Genomic DNA, 18,177 nt, shown 5'->3' with positions numbered 1-18,177 from the left:
TCCTGCAATCAGGACTCCATTGTACTATTTCACTGTGAAGTCTCTTCAAGGTAAGCTGACTTTGAAGAAGTTTTCCTCCTCTCTCAAGTCCTGATGCAGGGTGTCGACCTGAAACATCAATAATTCCTTTCCTCCCACAGATGCTGCTTGACCTGCTGAGTTCCTCCAGCAGATTGTTTGTTGCTCTAGGAGTAGTTGTCTGTGTGGTTAAAAATAACTGTTCACCATGTTATGCTGGCAGTCACAACAATAAGCACGTAAATAACTCATCTTGTTCAAATAAGACATCGAATTGTCAGATTTCTAATGGAGACATGAAAGTTGCCTCAGATCTTGAGTTTATAAGTAAGACCTAATATTTCACTATTTCTACAATGCTTACTATTGTGTGGTCTTGGTTCACAAATATGTCAATACCATTCTGGAATGTTGCTCCAGACTTCTGTCATGTATCCTCTCACTGATATCTCCATTGTTCCATGGTGTACCCCCAATTTTCTTGGCAGAGATCTCGGAGAAATGGTGTACCTAGTGTTCTGTCATGCTTTCTTCTTGGTCTCTCTGCAAAGGATTTTGGAGCCTGCCTCAAACCTACCATTACCTTCCTAGGGAAACTGAAAACAGGCAACAAATATGAACATTGGCATTATCTTTATTCTAAGTAATTTAATACGGAAAGTATGAAGAATTACAGTCAGAGAAGAATGGTTGGCTGGAATTAGGGAGCTATGATGTAAGAGGAAATAGATGGGATTTTTCTATAGGTTGCTGGCAGTGATTGCCAAAGAAGTTGTGATGGCACAATATTACTATTGTCACAATATAGTGTTCACTTGACATGGTGACATGGTGTTCGCTTGTCACCATGAAGAGTATGGCTCACTTGGCCTATTTCATAGGACTCTTCAGAATTAACCATAATGATGTGAGACCATAGTCTAATAAAGACCTGTAGGTAAAGGTATCAGACATCTTCTTTGAGGGTCATCAATGCAAAAGGTTTGCAACACTTTTTAAAATTTTGAGTATTTATTTTAAACTGATTTAAATTATCCTAATCTGCAAGAATGCAGTATCTAACTTGCTGCATCATCTGGTTCCCTTAACTGCATTTGAGATGAAGCACATCTCAGGTAAGAATTAGTAAAAGAGAGTACAGTATTTGTAAGCTTTACTTCAGTGCAAAGTTACAGAGATTTGTTTATTTCTACACCATTCCTTTTCTTTATCTCAAGTTTCTGATAAAATTTGTTTGCATAACATCTGCCATGAAGTAATATAACTGGATAGTATTTTACAACATAATTTCACTTTTCTGTTATTGTTGTTTCTAGAATAATTCCCCAATGTGTCTAAGAATGGCAAAATTGTGCAGTTTTATTAGTACATCTGAAAATAGATTAATTATATAGGATCGGCATTTATAATCGGGGCATTTATTCCATCAACTGCGACTACTTTAAAATAGCTGAAAACAACTTTAAAAGAACTGTACAAGGCCATTTCCCAGTTATTTATATATATGTGTTTCCTAGTAAACCACAATACCCAGAAGCTTAGAGATCAAATTGTCTTTTTCAACCCAAAAGAACAAACTTAAGTTTAAGAGCTGCCTGAAGGCCTGAAAATGTACAGAGTAAGTAACAGAGATATGCACCAGTGATGGATATATTCTGCAGTCAGGCATTTGGTGGTCTTACGTTTAAATTTTGCTCCTTCTTTGAGTCGGTGACTTTAGCTAAGCCTTATCTGGGGATATTTTTGGGAATACTTGCATTCATGATCTTTCATCACTTCTCAGTTTTCAGTATCACATTTCTCAGTTCTCAGTATCCAGAGCCTATTTAGAATCACAGAATCATGGATCTGTCACAGGATTTGGCATAGTAAATAAGGAGACTATTCAGCCCAGCAAATCTGTACTGACTCTGTATAGAGCAATCCAGTCAATCCCAGTCCCCCATTCTTTCCCATAGCCCTTCATTTTTTAAGCCTTCAAATATTTATCCAATTCCCATTTGAAAGCCAGAAATGAATCACCATTCATTATATAATCATTCAATTTATTCCAAAGCATAACTACTTTCTGTGTAAACTTTTCCTCACATCTCCCTTGGATCTTTTTACATTAAATTTGTATTGCTCAGTCTTTTACTCCTCTCCTAATGAGGTGCATTTCTCCCTAGCTGGTCTAACCAAAACTGTCAAGATTTAGTAGACCTCCATCAAATTTCCTTCTAATCTGCCCCAATGTGAATAGTTACAGGTTCTCTCGTCTTGTGTCACAACTGAAATTCTTCATCCCTATTTGCCCATCCAATTGTTCCTTTCTCATTCAATCATTCTGAATCCCTTTACCTTACCCAGTCCTTTTGTGAAATCTATTTTGCTTGCATTTTGGTAGCAAAGACACTTTTCTAATGTCAACGTGCTTTCGTTATTCTGGAAATACTATTTCTATTACCATTCTTTCCCAATATTATTCAATATCCCAGCTCTAAAGTTGTAGCCCAAGTCCAATTCATTTATGATTTTCAATACATCTCTTTTGGAATGCTTGGTTCCCTTTCCCCCCAGAACTATATTCTGTGCTCTAAAACACAACCAGACATGCCCTCTTCACGTTCCTACGATCAGGGAGGAGGTACAGGAGCCTGAAGACCCACACTCAATGTTTCAGGAACAGCTTTTTCCCCTCCGCCATCAGATTTCTGAATTGTCCATGAACCCATGCACACTACCTCACTATTTCGCTTTTGCACTATTTAATTATTTTTGTAACTTACAGTAATTTTTATGTCTCTATGTCTTGCACTGTACTGCTGCCGCAACGCAACAAATTTCAGGACATGTCAGTGATAATAAACCTGATTCTGAATTTTGTCTACTTCCCTCTTGACCTCAGGATCTCAGTACAATCAGTAGGTGATTCCCTCTGGCTTGCTCCATCCCTCCATGTTCTCAAAACTCTGCTCACAAACTACCTCCCTCGATTTCCATCCAGCGCGTCTCTCCCTTCTCGCATGCTCCGTGTGCACCGTATTCCTCACTGTAAGACGTCTTTCTGAGTGGGCGGGGAGGAGATTCACACGCAAATTATGAAATCTCTTTTACTTGGCTAGCACCACAATCATTCTGCCAGCGGTGGTGGAGGGACTTCTTGAACGACTTGTCTTGGAACTCTGGCGGCTGAGTGACAGGTGGATGGAACGTTACGTGTTCTCCGGACATTGTTGACGCGCGCGTGCGTCAGGGACACACCTGAGCGGCGCGCCGAGGAGTGCGTTCAGTCTGCAGCCGGGCGGCTGCGTCTCCGCGACCCGCCGCGCAGCTCCCGGCGACGTCCTCTTTTGGCTGGTAAATGCGAAGTATCCATTCCAACCAATTGAAATATTGTTGCTAGGGCGGATATTATTTACTTGTTTGAAACGCGCGGCAGCTAAGACAAAAATAATTGGTTGTCGGCTTCCCCCCCCCCCCATGTTGGTGATGGCAGCATCAGCAAGGAAAGCTAAATGAGGTATCGACTTGGAATTGCTTGACTTTAGGTTCCAGTTTACGGGCTTGGTTTTTTTTTCAGCCTGAAGCTGTTGATCCGTGGCGGGTAATCTTCCGTATGGTAAGGCATCCCAGAAGCAAGCAGAGGAAGGGCTGAATTGTGTGTGAGCCGGTGGTGTATCCTTGGGTCTGTTCAGCTACTCATCAAGATGGCAGAAACTCGCATTTTCCCCCGCCCCTGCGATCCTTGGTATCTGCTGGATCTCTGAGGGGGTATTTGGCGAGATATAAATGCACTCGCAAGGATGTCTGGTGCATCACGCAATAATGTGCTGTCAGATATGAAATGATGCAAAAACAAGCCTAGTAGGGTTAATTATTGATAAAGAATAAAGGTCTTTATGTAAAATATTTAGAAATTTATTTTTCTCTGAAGGGAAATTTACGGTATCGTTTTCCAGTTGTCAATCGGAAGTGATGCAGTAATTTAACATTTTGTTAGCAAGAAAAAGTGAGACTCTTTGAAAAGGTAACGTTTTTAATGAACATGTTTATAAACATAGCCGGTAAAGATGTCTGATCCTGTTAATTTCACTTCTGTGGTGGAAAACATTAATGGTTAAAAGTACAACTTGTGCTTGAATCCCTTTTCTAAAGAGCAAAAGTGAGATTTTTAATATATGTTGCATCTATCCTTTACAAACTGTTAGCAGAGACTTTTCAAACTAAAAATTTGTGATTTCAGTTGTGGACACTTTTTTATTATAACAGCCTAGTATTTGGAATATGTAATCTAACTATAATAATGTTAGGACTATATGTACTTGTTACCAGCAATTTGGATTATAAATTGCTGTGGCATCATCACTGATAAATGAGTTGTGATTACAATGTGACAAGTTTATCTAGCTTTCAATTAATTCATTTGTCTATATTTTTTGCTAAAATAGGATATATAACTTTAAAGTTGGCGGTTTTAATATGTGTGCCTTTTCTCTAATTTTGCTGTGTCTCTATCTCTGCCTTGTGTGAAAACTTGGCCTTTACTTTTAATATGCCTTTAGAGGATCGACGCTTTATCAAATGTGTTCTACATGGAAAATGCTTCTCTTTGCAAAAGATATTACCTGATGCTTTTCAGCTGTGTTTTCATATTGGTGCAATAATGATTGACCAGTTGCCTGCTCTAATTGCCACTTGCTTCCAACAGTTCCAGGTGGTGATATCATCCAGCTGAGCCTAGCATGTTGTCCTCTTCTGAGGAATATCAGAATAAAACTATATCCCGATCTGATCTCTCTAATCTTCCTGATAAATTAAATATACTTTACCATTTTGCCTTGAAGCCTGGATTTGGGCCTCATACCAAGTGTGTCTTTGTCTTGGTCTAAGCTGCTTTACCTTCAGCTTCATGCAGTCATCTCCTCTGTTTGCATGTCCTTGGACAACCACAAAAGTGGCTGATTGCCTTTTTCTTGTGCATTCTCTGCTGACTGGTGTTCTACGTTGAATTATTAATTCACTTTTATTTTCTATTAACACTTTTGTGGCTTCTGTTCCACTTACCTAGTCGTGATTGGTGCTCATTTCACTATCTAGTTAATGACGTTTATCTATTAATCTACTATTTCATCTGGTTATTTAATGTGCTTCATTAATCCATTGATACTTTTAATATATTGATTTGCCCATTGTTCCTTTTATTAATTCTGATATCGCTGCCTGTTACTTCATTAACTTATTGATTTGTTACCTTGCCCATTGGTCTATTCCACACTGCTCATTGTTACTGCTGTTGTTATTGCTTTATGCATGTACACTATGAATTTGCTAATTCATGTATATCCAATACGTAATTCCACCACATTCATTGATAAATTTGCTTTCTTTCTACTCTGAATTTATTGATTCAGTCATAGTTAGTACTGATTTATTAACAGCTGTTTGCTTAGTTATGATGCAGTGTTTGCCAATAACTTCCCACTGTTGTGAATGAGTGTTTTGTATGCATTTTAGAGTGAGATTTCCTGCACCATATTTGTAATGTAAAAGCAAATTAGAAACATCCTGAATTGGAATTTAAATTGCCATTTTTTTTTACTTTTTTAAAATCTCTGTGCAAGTGTTTGTTCACTGTTCTAGTGAGTGTGGTCAACACCTTCACCATCAGAAATTTTCAGAAAGGATCAGAAGCTCAGCAGGTTCTAGTTGGCCAACTATATTCATAGTGTACAGCACAGAAACAGGTCCTTAAGCATATTGAGTCTGCACTGACCTTCAAACACCCATTTACACTTATCTCATTTTATTCTCCCCACATTCACATCAACTTCCCTGTGATTCTACCACACATTTGCACACCAAGGACAATTTACAGAGGCAAATCAACCTATCAACCTACCAACCTGCATGTCTTTGGGATGTAGGAGACATCTGGTGGTCGTGGAGACACAGCAGCACCAGCTGCAGACTTAATGTGCTTCCCGGCGTGCCATTCAGGTGTGTCTCTGACGCACACATGTCTCAACCATGTCCAGCTGTGTTTTGTGGCATCTGGAATGTTACTTGGGCATACTTTTGGTCCCATTGTCAAATGATGTGGACCGGACCACATGTTGTGTTTATGTCAGTCTGAAATTGTCATTTGGGGTTCTTTTGTACATCATAGGACTTGGGTCACTATTTTCATAGTCCCTCACTTTTGCAGGTAGTATGGAAATGTACATATTTCCATTGATTACTGAAATTATAACATTTAACATGCAGTTCCATTTAAATTGTATCCATCCTGTTTTTGAGATAATTTTAAAGTTCCCTATCCTGTTTTATTCGTGGTTAGATTTCTGATTTCCCAGTAGATTCTTTTGGGTGATAGAATCCAGAGCACAACACCAAGTGGGAATCTGTTGAGTGTAGGATTCAAAACTCTGAAGGATCACACCAACCTCTAGGATAAAAATGAAAGGCCAATATGGGGAGACTTGGGGGTTGATTAAGGCTAGGTAACACTTGATGTAGGGTTTCCTCCTGCTGCAATAAGATAGGATGGGCTGGGAGAAGTATAAACAGAAATACCTTTGGCTACGTGTACATAGTTTCCTGAAAGTGACAACAAAGGGTAGATGGGTTGGTGAGGAAGGTCTGTGGCATGCTTGGCTTTATCAGCTGAGACACTGAGTATATGAGTTGGGACATCATGTTACAGTTGTACAAAACATGGATTAGGCTGCACTTGGAGTATTGTGTGCATATCTGGTTGCCACAGTATAGAAAGGATGCAGAAAAGATTCACAAGGATGTTGCTTGGATTGGAGCACTTGAGTTATCAGGACAGATTGAATAGGCTGGGTCTGTTTTCTCTGAAACAAAGGAGGCTGACAGGTGACATGATAGAGGCATATAAAATAATGAGGGTTGTATATAGGGCAGATAACCAGAATCTGTTTCCCTCTGTTGGGGTGTCTAAAACTTGAGAGCATAGGTTTAAGGTGAGAGGCAGGAGGTTTAAAGGAGATCTGAGGAGGTTAAAATGGTTGGTATCTGGAATGAGCTGCCAGAGGAGGTGGGGGAGGCAGTAACAGCAACAACATTTAAGAGGCATCTAGACAAGTACTTAAGTGAGCAAGTCATAGAGGAATATGGAATTAATGCAGACAAGTGTAATTAGTATAGATGGGCATGATGGTTGGTCTCGACCCGACAAAGCCATCTTCAAGAGGAGATGCCTCAAGAAGGCGGCATTCATTATTAAGGACCCTCACCATCCGGGACATGCCTCTTCTCATTACTGCCATCAGGGAGGAGGTACAGAAGCCTGAAGACCCAAACTCAACAATTCAGGAACAGCTTCTTCCTCTCCACCAACAGATTTCTGAATGTCCATGAACACTACCTCATTATATTTTTTGTACTATTTATTTATTTCTGTATACACTTTTATGTCTTTGCACTGAATGCTGCCACAAAACAACAAACTTCACATCATGTGTCAGAGATAATTCCAATTCTGTGCTGCACAAGTCTTTGCCAAAAGACAGCCTTTTTTATAGAAAAGTGATAACTTTTAGGAATCCTAATAAGATTATGACTAGATTTAATAGGGTGGATGTAGATATATTTTCACCTGTTAAGAGTACAAAATTAGTGGTACGTATTTAGCCATAAATCCCAGAAAGGAATTGGGAAGGAACATGATGAAATTGTGGAATTCATTTATGTGAGTGTTTAAGATCTTGGGTGCGTTCAAATGAAGTGCACAAGTTCATGAATGACTTTTTAAAAAAAAATTAAATGGATGAAATGGTGAGGGGGACAAGTGTAGCACATAAACACCAGGATTGCTGATTTGTGCTGAATGTCATGCTTCAGTGCTTTAATTCTTTTATGGATCAGGCATGATACTTTTATACTCAATTAGATTATAGCAGCCTTTTTAAAAACTTTGGGGGGGGGGGTGGAATAACAATTTCTGATAGTAATTGCTTACGATTAAATATAAGAAAATCAAACAGTTATTAGTTTTCACTTTGAGTAATCACTTTCACATTTAAAGTAGAAATATATTGAATTTGTTTTGGAAGTATTTGCTTATTTCCACAAGCAAAACTGCACAATCCTGAACAAGTCATTTTAAAAGTGATGTTTCGCATCTATTTCAGGTTCTAATGAAACATGGACCATCCAAACTAGTAAGTTTTGTTATTTATTACAATTTCTGAAAAAAAATTATGGAAACAGAGCAGTCAGAAAAGGGAATAATAGAGGAATGGAAAATACCAACACAACAGAATCTGAATCAGACTGATTGGATCAGTTTATTGTGGCGTTCAAACATTAATTGCATTCAAAGCAGATCAATTACATTTCTTGATATATTTTTTTAAAAAAACAGATTTGGGCTAGAGCAGGAAAATGATGTTGAGGCATGGAACGAGCTGCCAGAAGAAGTGGTTGAGGCAGGTACAATTAAAACATTTAAAAGACACTTGGACAGGTACAGTGTGTGTATAGGAAAGATTTAGAGGGATATGAGCCAAACTCAGCAAATGGGACTAGTTTAAATGGGCATGGATGAGTTGGGCTGAATGGCTTGTTTCCATGCTGTATAACTCTGACATTGCAGCTTCAAACTTAATTTGCATCACTTCCAAAGGCCAGGTGTCAAGGATAAATAACAAGTTGCAAGCAATTTATCTCTCTTCAAAAATGGTGTGACAAATTAAATAGCCTTATTTATAACATTTCCTAGAATGCATGTTTATCTTAAGAGGTAAATGTCAAAATAGATAAATGGAAATTATGATAGAATGAGACATCCTAAATAGATGAAGATCCATCTCATAAATTTACTGGCCACTTTTTATTTGGGTTGTTGTGTGATGGGCCAACACTGGCTAGAATTTAGAGGAATGAAAAGTGATTTTATGAAAACTAAGATTTTGAGAGGGATTGATAAAGTAGATGTTGAAGCAATGTTTTCACTGACCTGAGAGTCTAGAACAAAGGGGGATAATTTCAAGGCAAGGTGGCAGATATCAAGATTGGGACGAGAAGTTTTTTTTTTCTCCAGAGGTATGTAGATCTATTGAAATTCTCCACAACTGAGTAATTGTTGAGGATACTCAAGCGAAATCATTAGAACTTGGCACTAGAGGAATCGAGGGAAATCTTAGATCAGGCAGAATGTGTGCTTGAGTTAGAGGGTCAAGTACAATCATATTGAATGGAATAACAGGCTCAAGGAGCTGTATGGATTATTCCTACCTCTATTTCTTATATTTTGATCAGAGCCTCTGTATTGACAATCCAGTAATGTACCATTGCAATACCATACTTGGGAAAGAAATAGAATGTTTTGGTAATAGAAATTGGACAAGTCTGGGTACATCAGCGAAGTTACTAAATTTAGTGGTCACTACTGCTGAAGGTTTATTAGGAGGAAGAAGGAATCTTGGCCAGTGAGAGGATGATCCAACAGGTGCCAGTTCCAGCAGCTCAGTCTGATCACATGGTCCATGCACTTTTAATGCTGGTTTAACAGTGTTTGTTTTTAATTGTATTGCTGAAGTATTTGCTTCTATAATGTTGAATTCAATGGAAAGGAAATAAGGTTATGATGTAAAATGGCTCCCACTTGCTGACACTCATTTTTCACTTTGCAATAAAATAAATGCCTTTTTTTTAAAAAAGCATGAAATCTAAAGGCCTTTGCATGACAAGAAATGCTAATGCTGAGATTGCAGTGGGACAAGACTGCTATAAATTATGGCTATCAAGTTGAACAAGCGTCCAATAAGTCAACTTGTAGATATGCTAAAAATTGGTGACAATTTTCCAAAGAAACTAGGAGTCTGTTTCGAAGAACACTTCGGGCTTTCTGGATCTCAGTAAAAGTGCTGATTTTAATCAGCAAATATAGACTGTCAACATAAAATATGATGCTTAATGTATATACTTAATCACCCCAAATGGCAAATGTTCCATGCTCTGGCTGCCTGTATAAATAAATTTCTCCCAATCTTTTCACTTGCTTTGATTACAATTTTAAATTTTAACCTCTAATCATGACTTCCTCCATTGGTTGTAATTTTCTCTTGTTCATCTTGTCTTACCTAATCCTCTCAGAATTTAAGAAAAACTCAAAACTATTCTTAGACTATTTTGATCCAGTGGTAATGGTGCTAATAGTTGGTAACTTTTACTATTGCTGTCCTTATCATCCTGGTCATTTTTCTGCTATATCAGCAGTTGTTTAATATCTTTACTATAATGGGATTAACTCCCACCATCTTCAGTACATTCACTGTGGTCTGACTTTAGCAATATATCTATATAAAGATTTTCTCACCTTGCATTCTTGAGTTCCAATGGCATACTTGGCTTTCAAAAGGCTTTTCTTGTGATAAGGTATTCAGGAAATTGTATTTCTTATAGTATGTCCACTTTTCTACATCCTTCAGTTTTCATTTCCAAATGAATTTCCCCACAATTTCTACACTTGTCACCTGTCTGCTTCCTCAATGTTAAATCTTTCTGAAGTTTTCTATTATTCTGTTATTTTGCATGACCTGATTTTTATGTTGTTACCATATTTAGATTTCATATTGCTGTGATTAATTCATATTACAATGATATACCACTCTTAATCAATGTCCAATTTGAGCAGCCCCTCATATTGTTAGAGCTGCTCCCATATACATCCTGGTCAAAATAGTTGCACATCTTTCCAGGTTAGTGGGAGAGACTAGAATAACAATTAGATAAGTATGATGAAATGTAGTTTGAATAACCCAGGTTGTTTCTCTTTTATCAGTGGATATGCTCGAGATTTTTATAGTCGATATGTCCGGAACCAGGACAGTTCAGTTGTGAACAAAATGCAGCAAAGGTACTGGAAAACAAAGCAAACGCTTATCAAGGTTACTGGGAAGAAAGAAGATGAACATGTCGTGGCTTCAGATGCAGACCTTGATGCTAAGTTGGAGGTAAGAAAAACTTGGTGTTATTTTTCAAAATTTTCTAGGTGCATCTGAGGTGCATTCATTGAGAATTAAGATTGTTTTAAACTATTTGTTGAAATAATTGTATTTTTCAAAATCCTCCAAAAAAAAATTGTATACTTGCATGGTGTTATTTAAAATTCCAAAGTGCTTCACAGTGAATATAGGAGAATAAACACAATCAAAGATGGAGAGATTTGGAGCAGCCAAAGATTTGGTTAAAAATTAAGTTTTGAAAGGTGATGAAATAAGTTGGCTTAAAGAGGAAGATTGAGTGAGCAGGATCAAATTTAACTGAAGGTTGTGTAATGGAGGAGAGATGGTTATGATTGCACTGGAGTCAGAAAACCAAAGACTATGAGTGAGGATACAAGCCTGGGGGATTTGGAGATGAAAGGTGGAGCAAATCTATGCAATTAATTGATGAGGAGGGCCAGGACTTTCTAAGTTTTATAAGTTGGAAAAAGGAAATCAACATCGGTTGTCAAAAACACGAGTGTTGGGTTATTGAAAAACATAGAGTTGGAGAATAACAAGGAGGGTGTTAGATTGAATTACTAAAAATTTTATCCATAGTTTTGCAATTAATTAGAGGACAAGGAAGGAGTGGAGTTGAGTAATATGGGGAATTAATCAAAAGTCTTCCAGTGGATTTCTTGATGGCAAAGATGTTTGAACCTCAGTTTAAGAATGAACAAGGTGTTTAGTTTTTGTGACCTAATTACATATGAATTGAATTGATTTCAAAGCTCTAATCCACGTTAATGGAATGGAACTATCTTCATTAATGCTGAGTTGTAAGCCCCTTCAGTTGCCAGACAATGGTTGGCTGAAGCATTCTCCTGTTTTGGGGTAGTAGTCTCCTCGTGTTATGCCATTTGGGAATCCCGTGACCTATGGAGGACCTTTTTGATGCTGTATGGGGAAACATTGGCCAAGGTCTGCTTCAGTTTTACTGCTGAAGAAGACATACAAGCACATTTTGAAATAAGTTTGTTTCTCTGAACTCATGAATATTATCAGGTTCTTTTCCCCTCCAACTGACCCAAAAATGATTCGCATTACCAGATCCAGCCATCTCCGGGCTACCTAATATTGCATCATTCTATACCAGGGAAGTTGTATTGGGATGTCAGTTTGACACAGGCATCTTTATCTGTTCTATTTAATTAATATTAGAGTCTCAATGGCTCCACCCTTTGTACCGACAGAATGGTTAAGTAGATGGGCAGAAGAAGCTGGAAGACACAAGACTATGTGTGGAAGCTGTCTTTTGCACATGGGAATGATGTTACTGAGCAGGGTTCCCAAACGTCCTGTATGGTACAGGGCTACCAACACCATATTCTGTATGACATTGAATTTTCCTGTAAAACCAGCAGAGGCTGTGGAGGCAGGACCAGGAACCTCCACAACAACCAAAAATCCTGAAGGGAAGCAGCTGGTGATTTCAACACCCTGTTAACTTTGATGCTCTGCCAATGCGGTGGCCAACTAGAGACTGTGGCTGAAGATCCCTGATAAGAACTAGACTCTCCCTGATAAGAACTAGACTCTCCCTGTTGTCTGCCTGAGCCCTGTCATGCTAGGCCTTGATCCATGAAACCCAGCTGATGTCAGGCCCAGCAGTCCATATTCAGCTTTAGACCCCAGTACTGTGCTGGTGGCACAAGTCATCTAAATGTGTTTGCAGTACAGAAGCTTAGCCTGTAACTGTGTAACACTGTGGTACAGTGCTGGTGGATATAGGCACGTTACCTTAGCATGAGCACAACACCAGTGGATGTAGATTTGCCAGTATGTAATATTGCTAAATGCTGGTGGGTCTAGGTTTGTCACTGTAATGTTGGGTACAGTACTGGTCTCTCGCTGGTGCTAACCACAATTTGAAAGAACTCTTATTAAGAACTGGTGCAGGTACAATGGGTTATAAGGTTTTTTAAATTATAATCACTGCCTCACCCTTGGCATCAGATTTTAGTCTTGTAGGAGACAGTCATGTGCATGTGAACTTGAGGAATTCCCAGGTAAAGCTGACAGTGGATTTTGTGGGTGGATAGTGAGGAAGAACGTTCAGCTTCCTGGCTTAGGGAATGGGAAAGGCTCCCCCTTTTGCGACTACACTGGTGCCTTGTGTTGCCGCCACCCCAGGACGCCAATTGTTATCATGCTCTTGGTCCTAGAATCTGGAACACTCTCAGGTACATACGTGCCTATACTTTAAAAAGGACATCTGCTTGGGCTGCACACTGCTATCCTAGGAAACTGGTGCTCCCACAGCAATGAAATGGTGACCTCATTGTCGATGCCTTCTCAAAACCTTCCAGATTCACTGGAAGGGTGAATGAACTAACACTGATGTCCTATCCCAGGCCAACATCACCAGTATTGAGGCTTTAGTTATGTTCGGTCAGCTACCTGGGCAGGCCATGTTGCTTGTGTGCCCGACACCAAACTCCCAAAACAGACACTCTATTCTGAACTCATTGTGGGAAGAGGTCATTAGGTGGACAGAGGAAAAGATTCAGGGATGTGCTCAACAGCTCCTTGAAGTGCAATATCCCCACTGACTCTTGGGAATCTCTGGCCTATGACCACAATAGAGGCGGAGCGTATCAGGATGGCACTGAGAACCTGGTACATGCATCAGCAGTATACGGTAGTCCAGTGTAAATGGTGGAAAGAATGAGCAACCTCATGAACTACCCACCCACCAGTCACTTCCTGCCCCGTCTGTGGAAGTATCTGTCAGCTACCTCAGGACCCACAGATCTGGAAAATCATCCTGCCAATCAGGTGCAAAATAAACTGCTGGAGGAACTCAGCGGGTCAAGGAGTATCTGTGGATGCAAAGGAGGATAGTTGACGTTCCGGGTCAAGACAATGTTTCGATGTTGCTCGACCTACTGAGTTCCTCCAGCAGTTTGTTTTTACTCCAGGTTACAGCATCTGTAGTCTTTTGTGTCTGCCAGTCAAGTGGCCTGAGTCCATTGATGTTGTTGGAGCTGCATTCATCCAAGTATAGAGTGTTCCATCATTCTCCTGACTTGTTGAAGTTATCAGAAGGTGAGTCACTTGTGACAAGAAGTTGAATGTTAAGGATAAGTAGTTAGATTTATTCTTATTTGAGTTGGTCATTCCCTAGAACTTGTGGCACCTAGTATTCATGCCACATATCGACCCATGCCTGAATGTTTTGGGTTTTGCTGTATGCAACATGGACAGTTTTCTTTGAGGAATAGCAAATAGAATTGAACTTTGAGCAGTCATCAGCAAACATCCCCATTTCTGACCTTTTGAAAGGAAAGTTATTGATGAATCAGCTGAAGATTGTTGGTCCTAGGACACAGCCCTGAAATCCTGCAGTGGAGATTTTTTCACCACTATTTCCATTGACTCCAGTTTTACCAGGGCTCGTTGTTAAATGTTGACATAATTTCAACAGCAGTCATTCTTTTACCTTGCCCCTGAAACTCAACTCTCTTGTCCATGTTTGTACCAAAGCTGTAAGGCTGTAGTGAGGTCTGCAGCCAGTTGATGCATCAGATTATGTGTTATTGGAACTTGGCAGTTATCCAAGGCCCAGTTTTCTTTATTTTCTTCATCAGTGACCTTCTGTCATGTGGAATGTTCACTGTGGTGTGTTCATTTCTGTTTGAAACTTCGCAGGAAATGAAGATACCCATGCCTGCATACATGAAAACACAGGTAACCCTCAGATATGGATTAACAAGTAGTAAGTAAGATTGTCTGGTACTTGTGCTGCAGAAATGACCATCTCCAACAAGAGAGCATCTAACTACTATGACATTCAACAGTGTTACTCAGAAACCAGTTCCATGTTCTGCACCATCAACATCCTGGGGAACATGATTGACCAGAAACTTAATTGGGCCAACCATATAAGTAATATGACTATGAGAGTAGGTCACAGACTAGAGGATGCCTGATACCCCAAAGCCTCTCCTCTATCTACAAGGCACAAGTCAGGAGTGTCGTAGAATACTCAGGAGTCACAGAAAAGTTACAATACAGTAGTCCATTCACCCCTTTGTCTGGATAAGTGCAGCCCAACAATACTTGAAGCTGTATACCATCCAGGACAAAACAGGCTGCTTGATTAGCACCAAATCATTGCTTCCATTTTTTTTTACACCATGGCTGGAGTGTGTTCTGTAAACAAAATCCAACGCAGCAATTCACTGAGACTATTACAACAGCACCTTCCAAACATAGGACCTCTGCCACCAAGAAGAATGAGCAGCAGGTGCATTGGAACTTCATGATCTGCAGGTTCCCCTCCAACTTGCACAACATCTTGATGTGGAAGTATCTAACCATTCTTTAATTGTCACTGAATCTCAATTCCGGAAGTCCCTTCACAACAGTACCTTGGGAATACTTTCATGAGAGGGATTGCAGCTCACCTTCTCGAGGGCAATCAGGAACGGGCAATAAATTTTGGTCTAGCCAGTGATGTTTACATACATGAATAAAACCTGTGTTCTCTATATCCTTACCCTCAGGTTTGCATTTTCTTATTACTGTCAGTATCAGGAACCATTTCCTTTCTTGTATGTTTGTATGCAAATCTGAAATAAAAACAAAAAAAGATGCTGAGAGTACTCAGTCGGCTAGTTAGCGTCTGGTGGAAAAGACAAGTTAATATTTAGATCAATGACTTCGCACCAGATCTGTTGTCATGTAATATCATTGACCAGAAACATTAACTATGCTGTACTCTTTAGCTGCCACCTGACCTTTAATATTTTCTGACTTTATTCCTTTATGTTAATTAATTTGCTTTGCAAAGGTTTTTATGTAGAAAGTCATGACCTTGTTAAGCAATTTCTGATTATTTACAATTGATGTGCAAGAGTAGCATATTTTATATACTTTCGAGCAGAAGGTAATTTTCAACATATCCACTTAATTTTCATCATGGGTGAATTTCATAAATGTCCATGAGAAAACCAAGTCACTTTGATGTCCAAACTGACCTATCAAGAAGAGTGTTGGTAGTAAACTACATAATCTTTTAAATGAGACTGAGATATTTGGTGATTTTCTTTTGGGATAATGGAATAGTACTTGCAGCTTAGCTCTTATGGAAAGTAAACTGGAATGGGATGGAAAACTGTCAATTCCCTTCTATGCTGTAAAGTTTTATTATCAGTAATTTCCTGTGGAAACACTGCCCATTTGATTTTTTCATAATGTGCATATCAGTAATAAATCATGGTGTTGGGATACAACATTCCATTCTAAACTGCTTTATAAATTTCATTAGTGTTCGATCTAAGAGTTTTTTTTTTAAACATCAGATATAACAGAATAAAGCTTTTCTCTTTTTTTAAAATATATAAAGATGGGATCTTATCACCTTTTCCAGTAGCAGCATTAATGGTTAACATTACTACTTACATTAGTAAAGAATGCAGAATTTGAGATTATCCTTAAAAATAACTTCCAATCTATGGCCACCTGATGGCGTTGTTGTAGCATCTTACTGTGGTATCTTACCCACGTTTCTGTAACAGTTGTCAAGTTCGTTAATACAGAGGGAATACAGAGAAGACAATGGTGATGTCTTGAAACATATCCACATTACAGAAGAACAGGTATTGGTGGTCTTAAAGTGCATAAAGGTGGATAAATCCCTTGGGGCCTGACCAAGTGTATCCTAAGACATTGTGGAAAAAGTAGAAATGGCTGGGGCCCTTGCAGAGATTTTTGTATAATCTTTAACCACGGGTAAGGTACCGGAAGACTGGAGAGAGGCTAATTTTGTGCCTTTATTTAAGAAGGGCCTCGAGGACAAGCAGGCCAGTGAGTCTAGCATCGGTGATGGGAAAGTTACTGGATACTGAGAGACAGGATCTACCTGCATTTGGGAAGGCAAAGACTGATTAGGGATAGTTACTGTGGGTTTGTGCATGGGAAAACGTGTCTCTCAAATTCAGTTGAGTTTTTTGAAGAAGTGACCAAGAGGATTGAGTGCAGGGAGTTAGATCTTGTCTACATGGATTTTAACGAGGCTTTTGACAAGTCCAGCATGGTAGGCTGGAGCAGAAGGTTACATAACATGGGATCCAGGGTGAGCTAGCTAATTTAATACAGAATTGGTTTGGTGGAAGCAGTGAGAGGGTGGTAGTGGAAAGTTGTTTTTCAGATTGGAGGCCTGTGACCTGCATTGTGCTGCAGGGCTTAGTGCTGGGTCCTCTGTTTGTCATCTGTATAAATGATTTGGATGAGAATGCAGTTGACATGGTTAGCAGCTTCTGGATAAGTTTGCAGATGATTCCAAAATTGGTGGTACAGTGAAGAAAGATTGCAACAGGATCTAGATCAACTGGGAAGGTGGGCCAGGGAATGGCCGATGGAATTTAACTCTGACAAGTGTGAAATTATGCATTTTGGGAAGTTGAACTAGGCAGGACTTGCACAGTAAATGGCAGGAACCTGGATAGTGTTGTAGAACAGAGACACCTTGGGGTACAAGTACATAGTTCCCTGAAAGTGCTGACACAAGTAGACAGGGTGGTGAAAAAGGCATTTGACATGCTTGCCTTCATTGGTCAGGGCATTGAGTACAAGAGTTGGGACATCATGTTACGACTGTATAAGATGTTGGTACACCGCACTTGGAGTATAGCGTGTAGTTCTAGTTGCCTAGCTATCGGAAGGATGTCAATGAGCTGAAGAGGGTGCAGAAAAGTTGCACAAGGATTTTGGTGGGACTGGAGGGCTTGATTTATAAGCAGAGACTGGATAGGCTGGGACTGTTTTACCTTTTCCTTGGGAGGCTGAGGGGTGATCTTATAGAGGTAAAATCATGAAGGGCATAGATAAGGTGAATGGTCAGTCCTTTTCCCCAGGGTAGGGGAGTCTAAAACTAGAAGGCACAGATTTAAGGTGAGAAAGGAAAAATTTAAAGGGGGACCCGAAGGGCAACTTTTTCCACAGACAGTGGTGGGTAAATGGAACGAGCTGCCGGAGGAAGTGACAGAAATGGGTACAATTACAACGTTTAAAAGACGTTTGGACAGGTACGTGCATAGGAAAGGTTTAAAGGGCTATGGGCCAAGTGTAGGCAAATGGGACTAACTCAAGTAGGCAATTTGATTGGTATGGCTGAGTTGGGCCAAAGGGCCTGCTTCCATGCTGTGTATAAATGTAT

At 39.5% G+C, this 18,177-nt stretch overlaps 1 protein-coding gene across 7 annotated transcripts in view; it reads left to right on the top strand.

Moving 5' to 3' along the window:
* Window positions 1-3,142: 3,142 nt before the first annotated feature.
* ica1 (islet cell autoantigen 1) overlaps window positions 3,143-18,177 on the top strand; it is an 84,490-nt gene continuing 69,455 nt past the window's right edge. For 3 of the 7 annotated variants that reach the window (XM_052016886.1, XM_052016883.1, XM_052016881.1), the window contains exons 1-3: window positions 3,143-3,357; window positions 8,157-8,186; window positions 10,811-10,982. In XM_052016886.1, coding sequence (XP_051872846.1) covers window positions 8,170-8,186; window positions 10,811-10,982 — 189 coding nt within the window. In that variant the 5' untranslated portion in view covers window positions 3,143-3,357; window positions 8,157-8,169. Of the gene's footprint in view, window positions 3,358-3,490; window positions 3,521-3,580; window positions 3,620-3,934; window positions 4,028-8,156; window positions 8,187-10,810; window positions 10,983-18,177 lie in introns of those variants that run through there. The other 4 variants (XM_052016887.1, XM_052016882.1, XM_052016884.1 and 1 more) reach the window with 4 other exon arrangements.

The sequence above is a fragment of the Pristis pectinata genome, chromosome 5 (assembly GCF_009764475.1).
Source record: "Pristis pectinata isolate sPriPec2 chromosome 5, sPriPec2.1.pri, whole genome shotgun sequence".
In the NCBI taxonomy this organism is placed as follows: domain Eukaryota; kingdom Metazoa; phylum Chordata; class Chondrichthyes; order Rhinopristiformes; family Pristidae; genus Pristis; species Pristis pectinata.
Note: the sequence above shows the minus strand (reverse complement) of the source record. Positions and strands in the feature narration are given on the sequence as shown.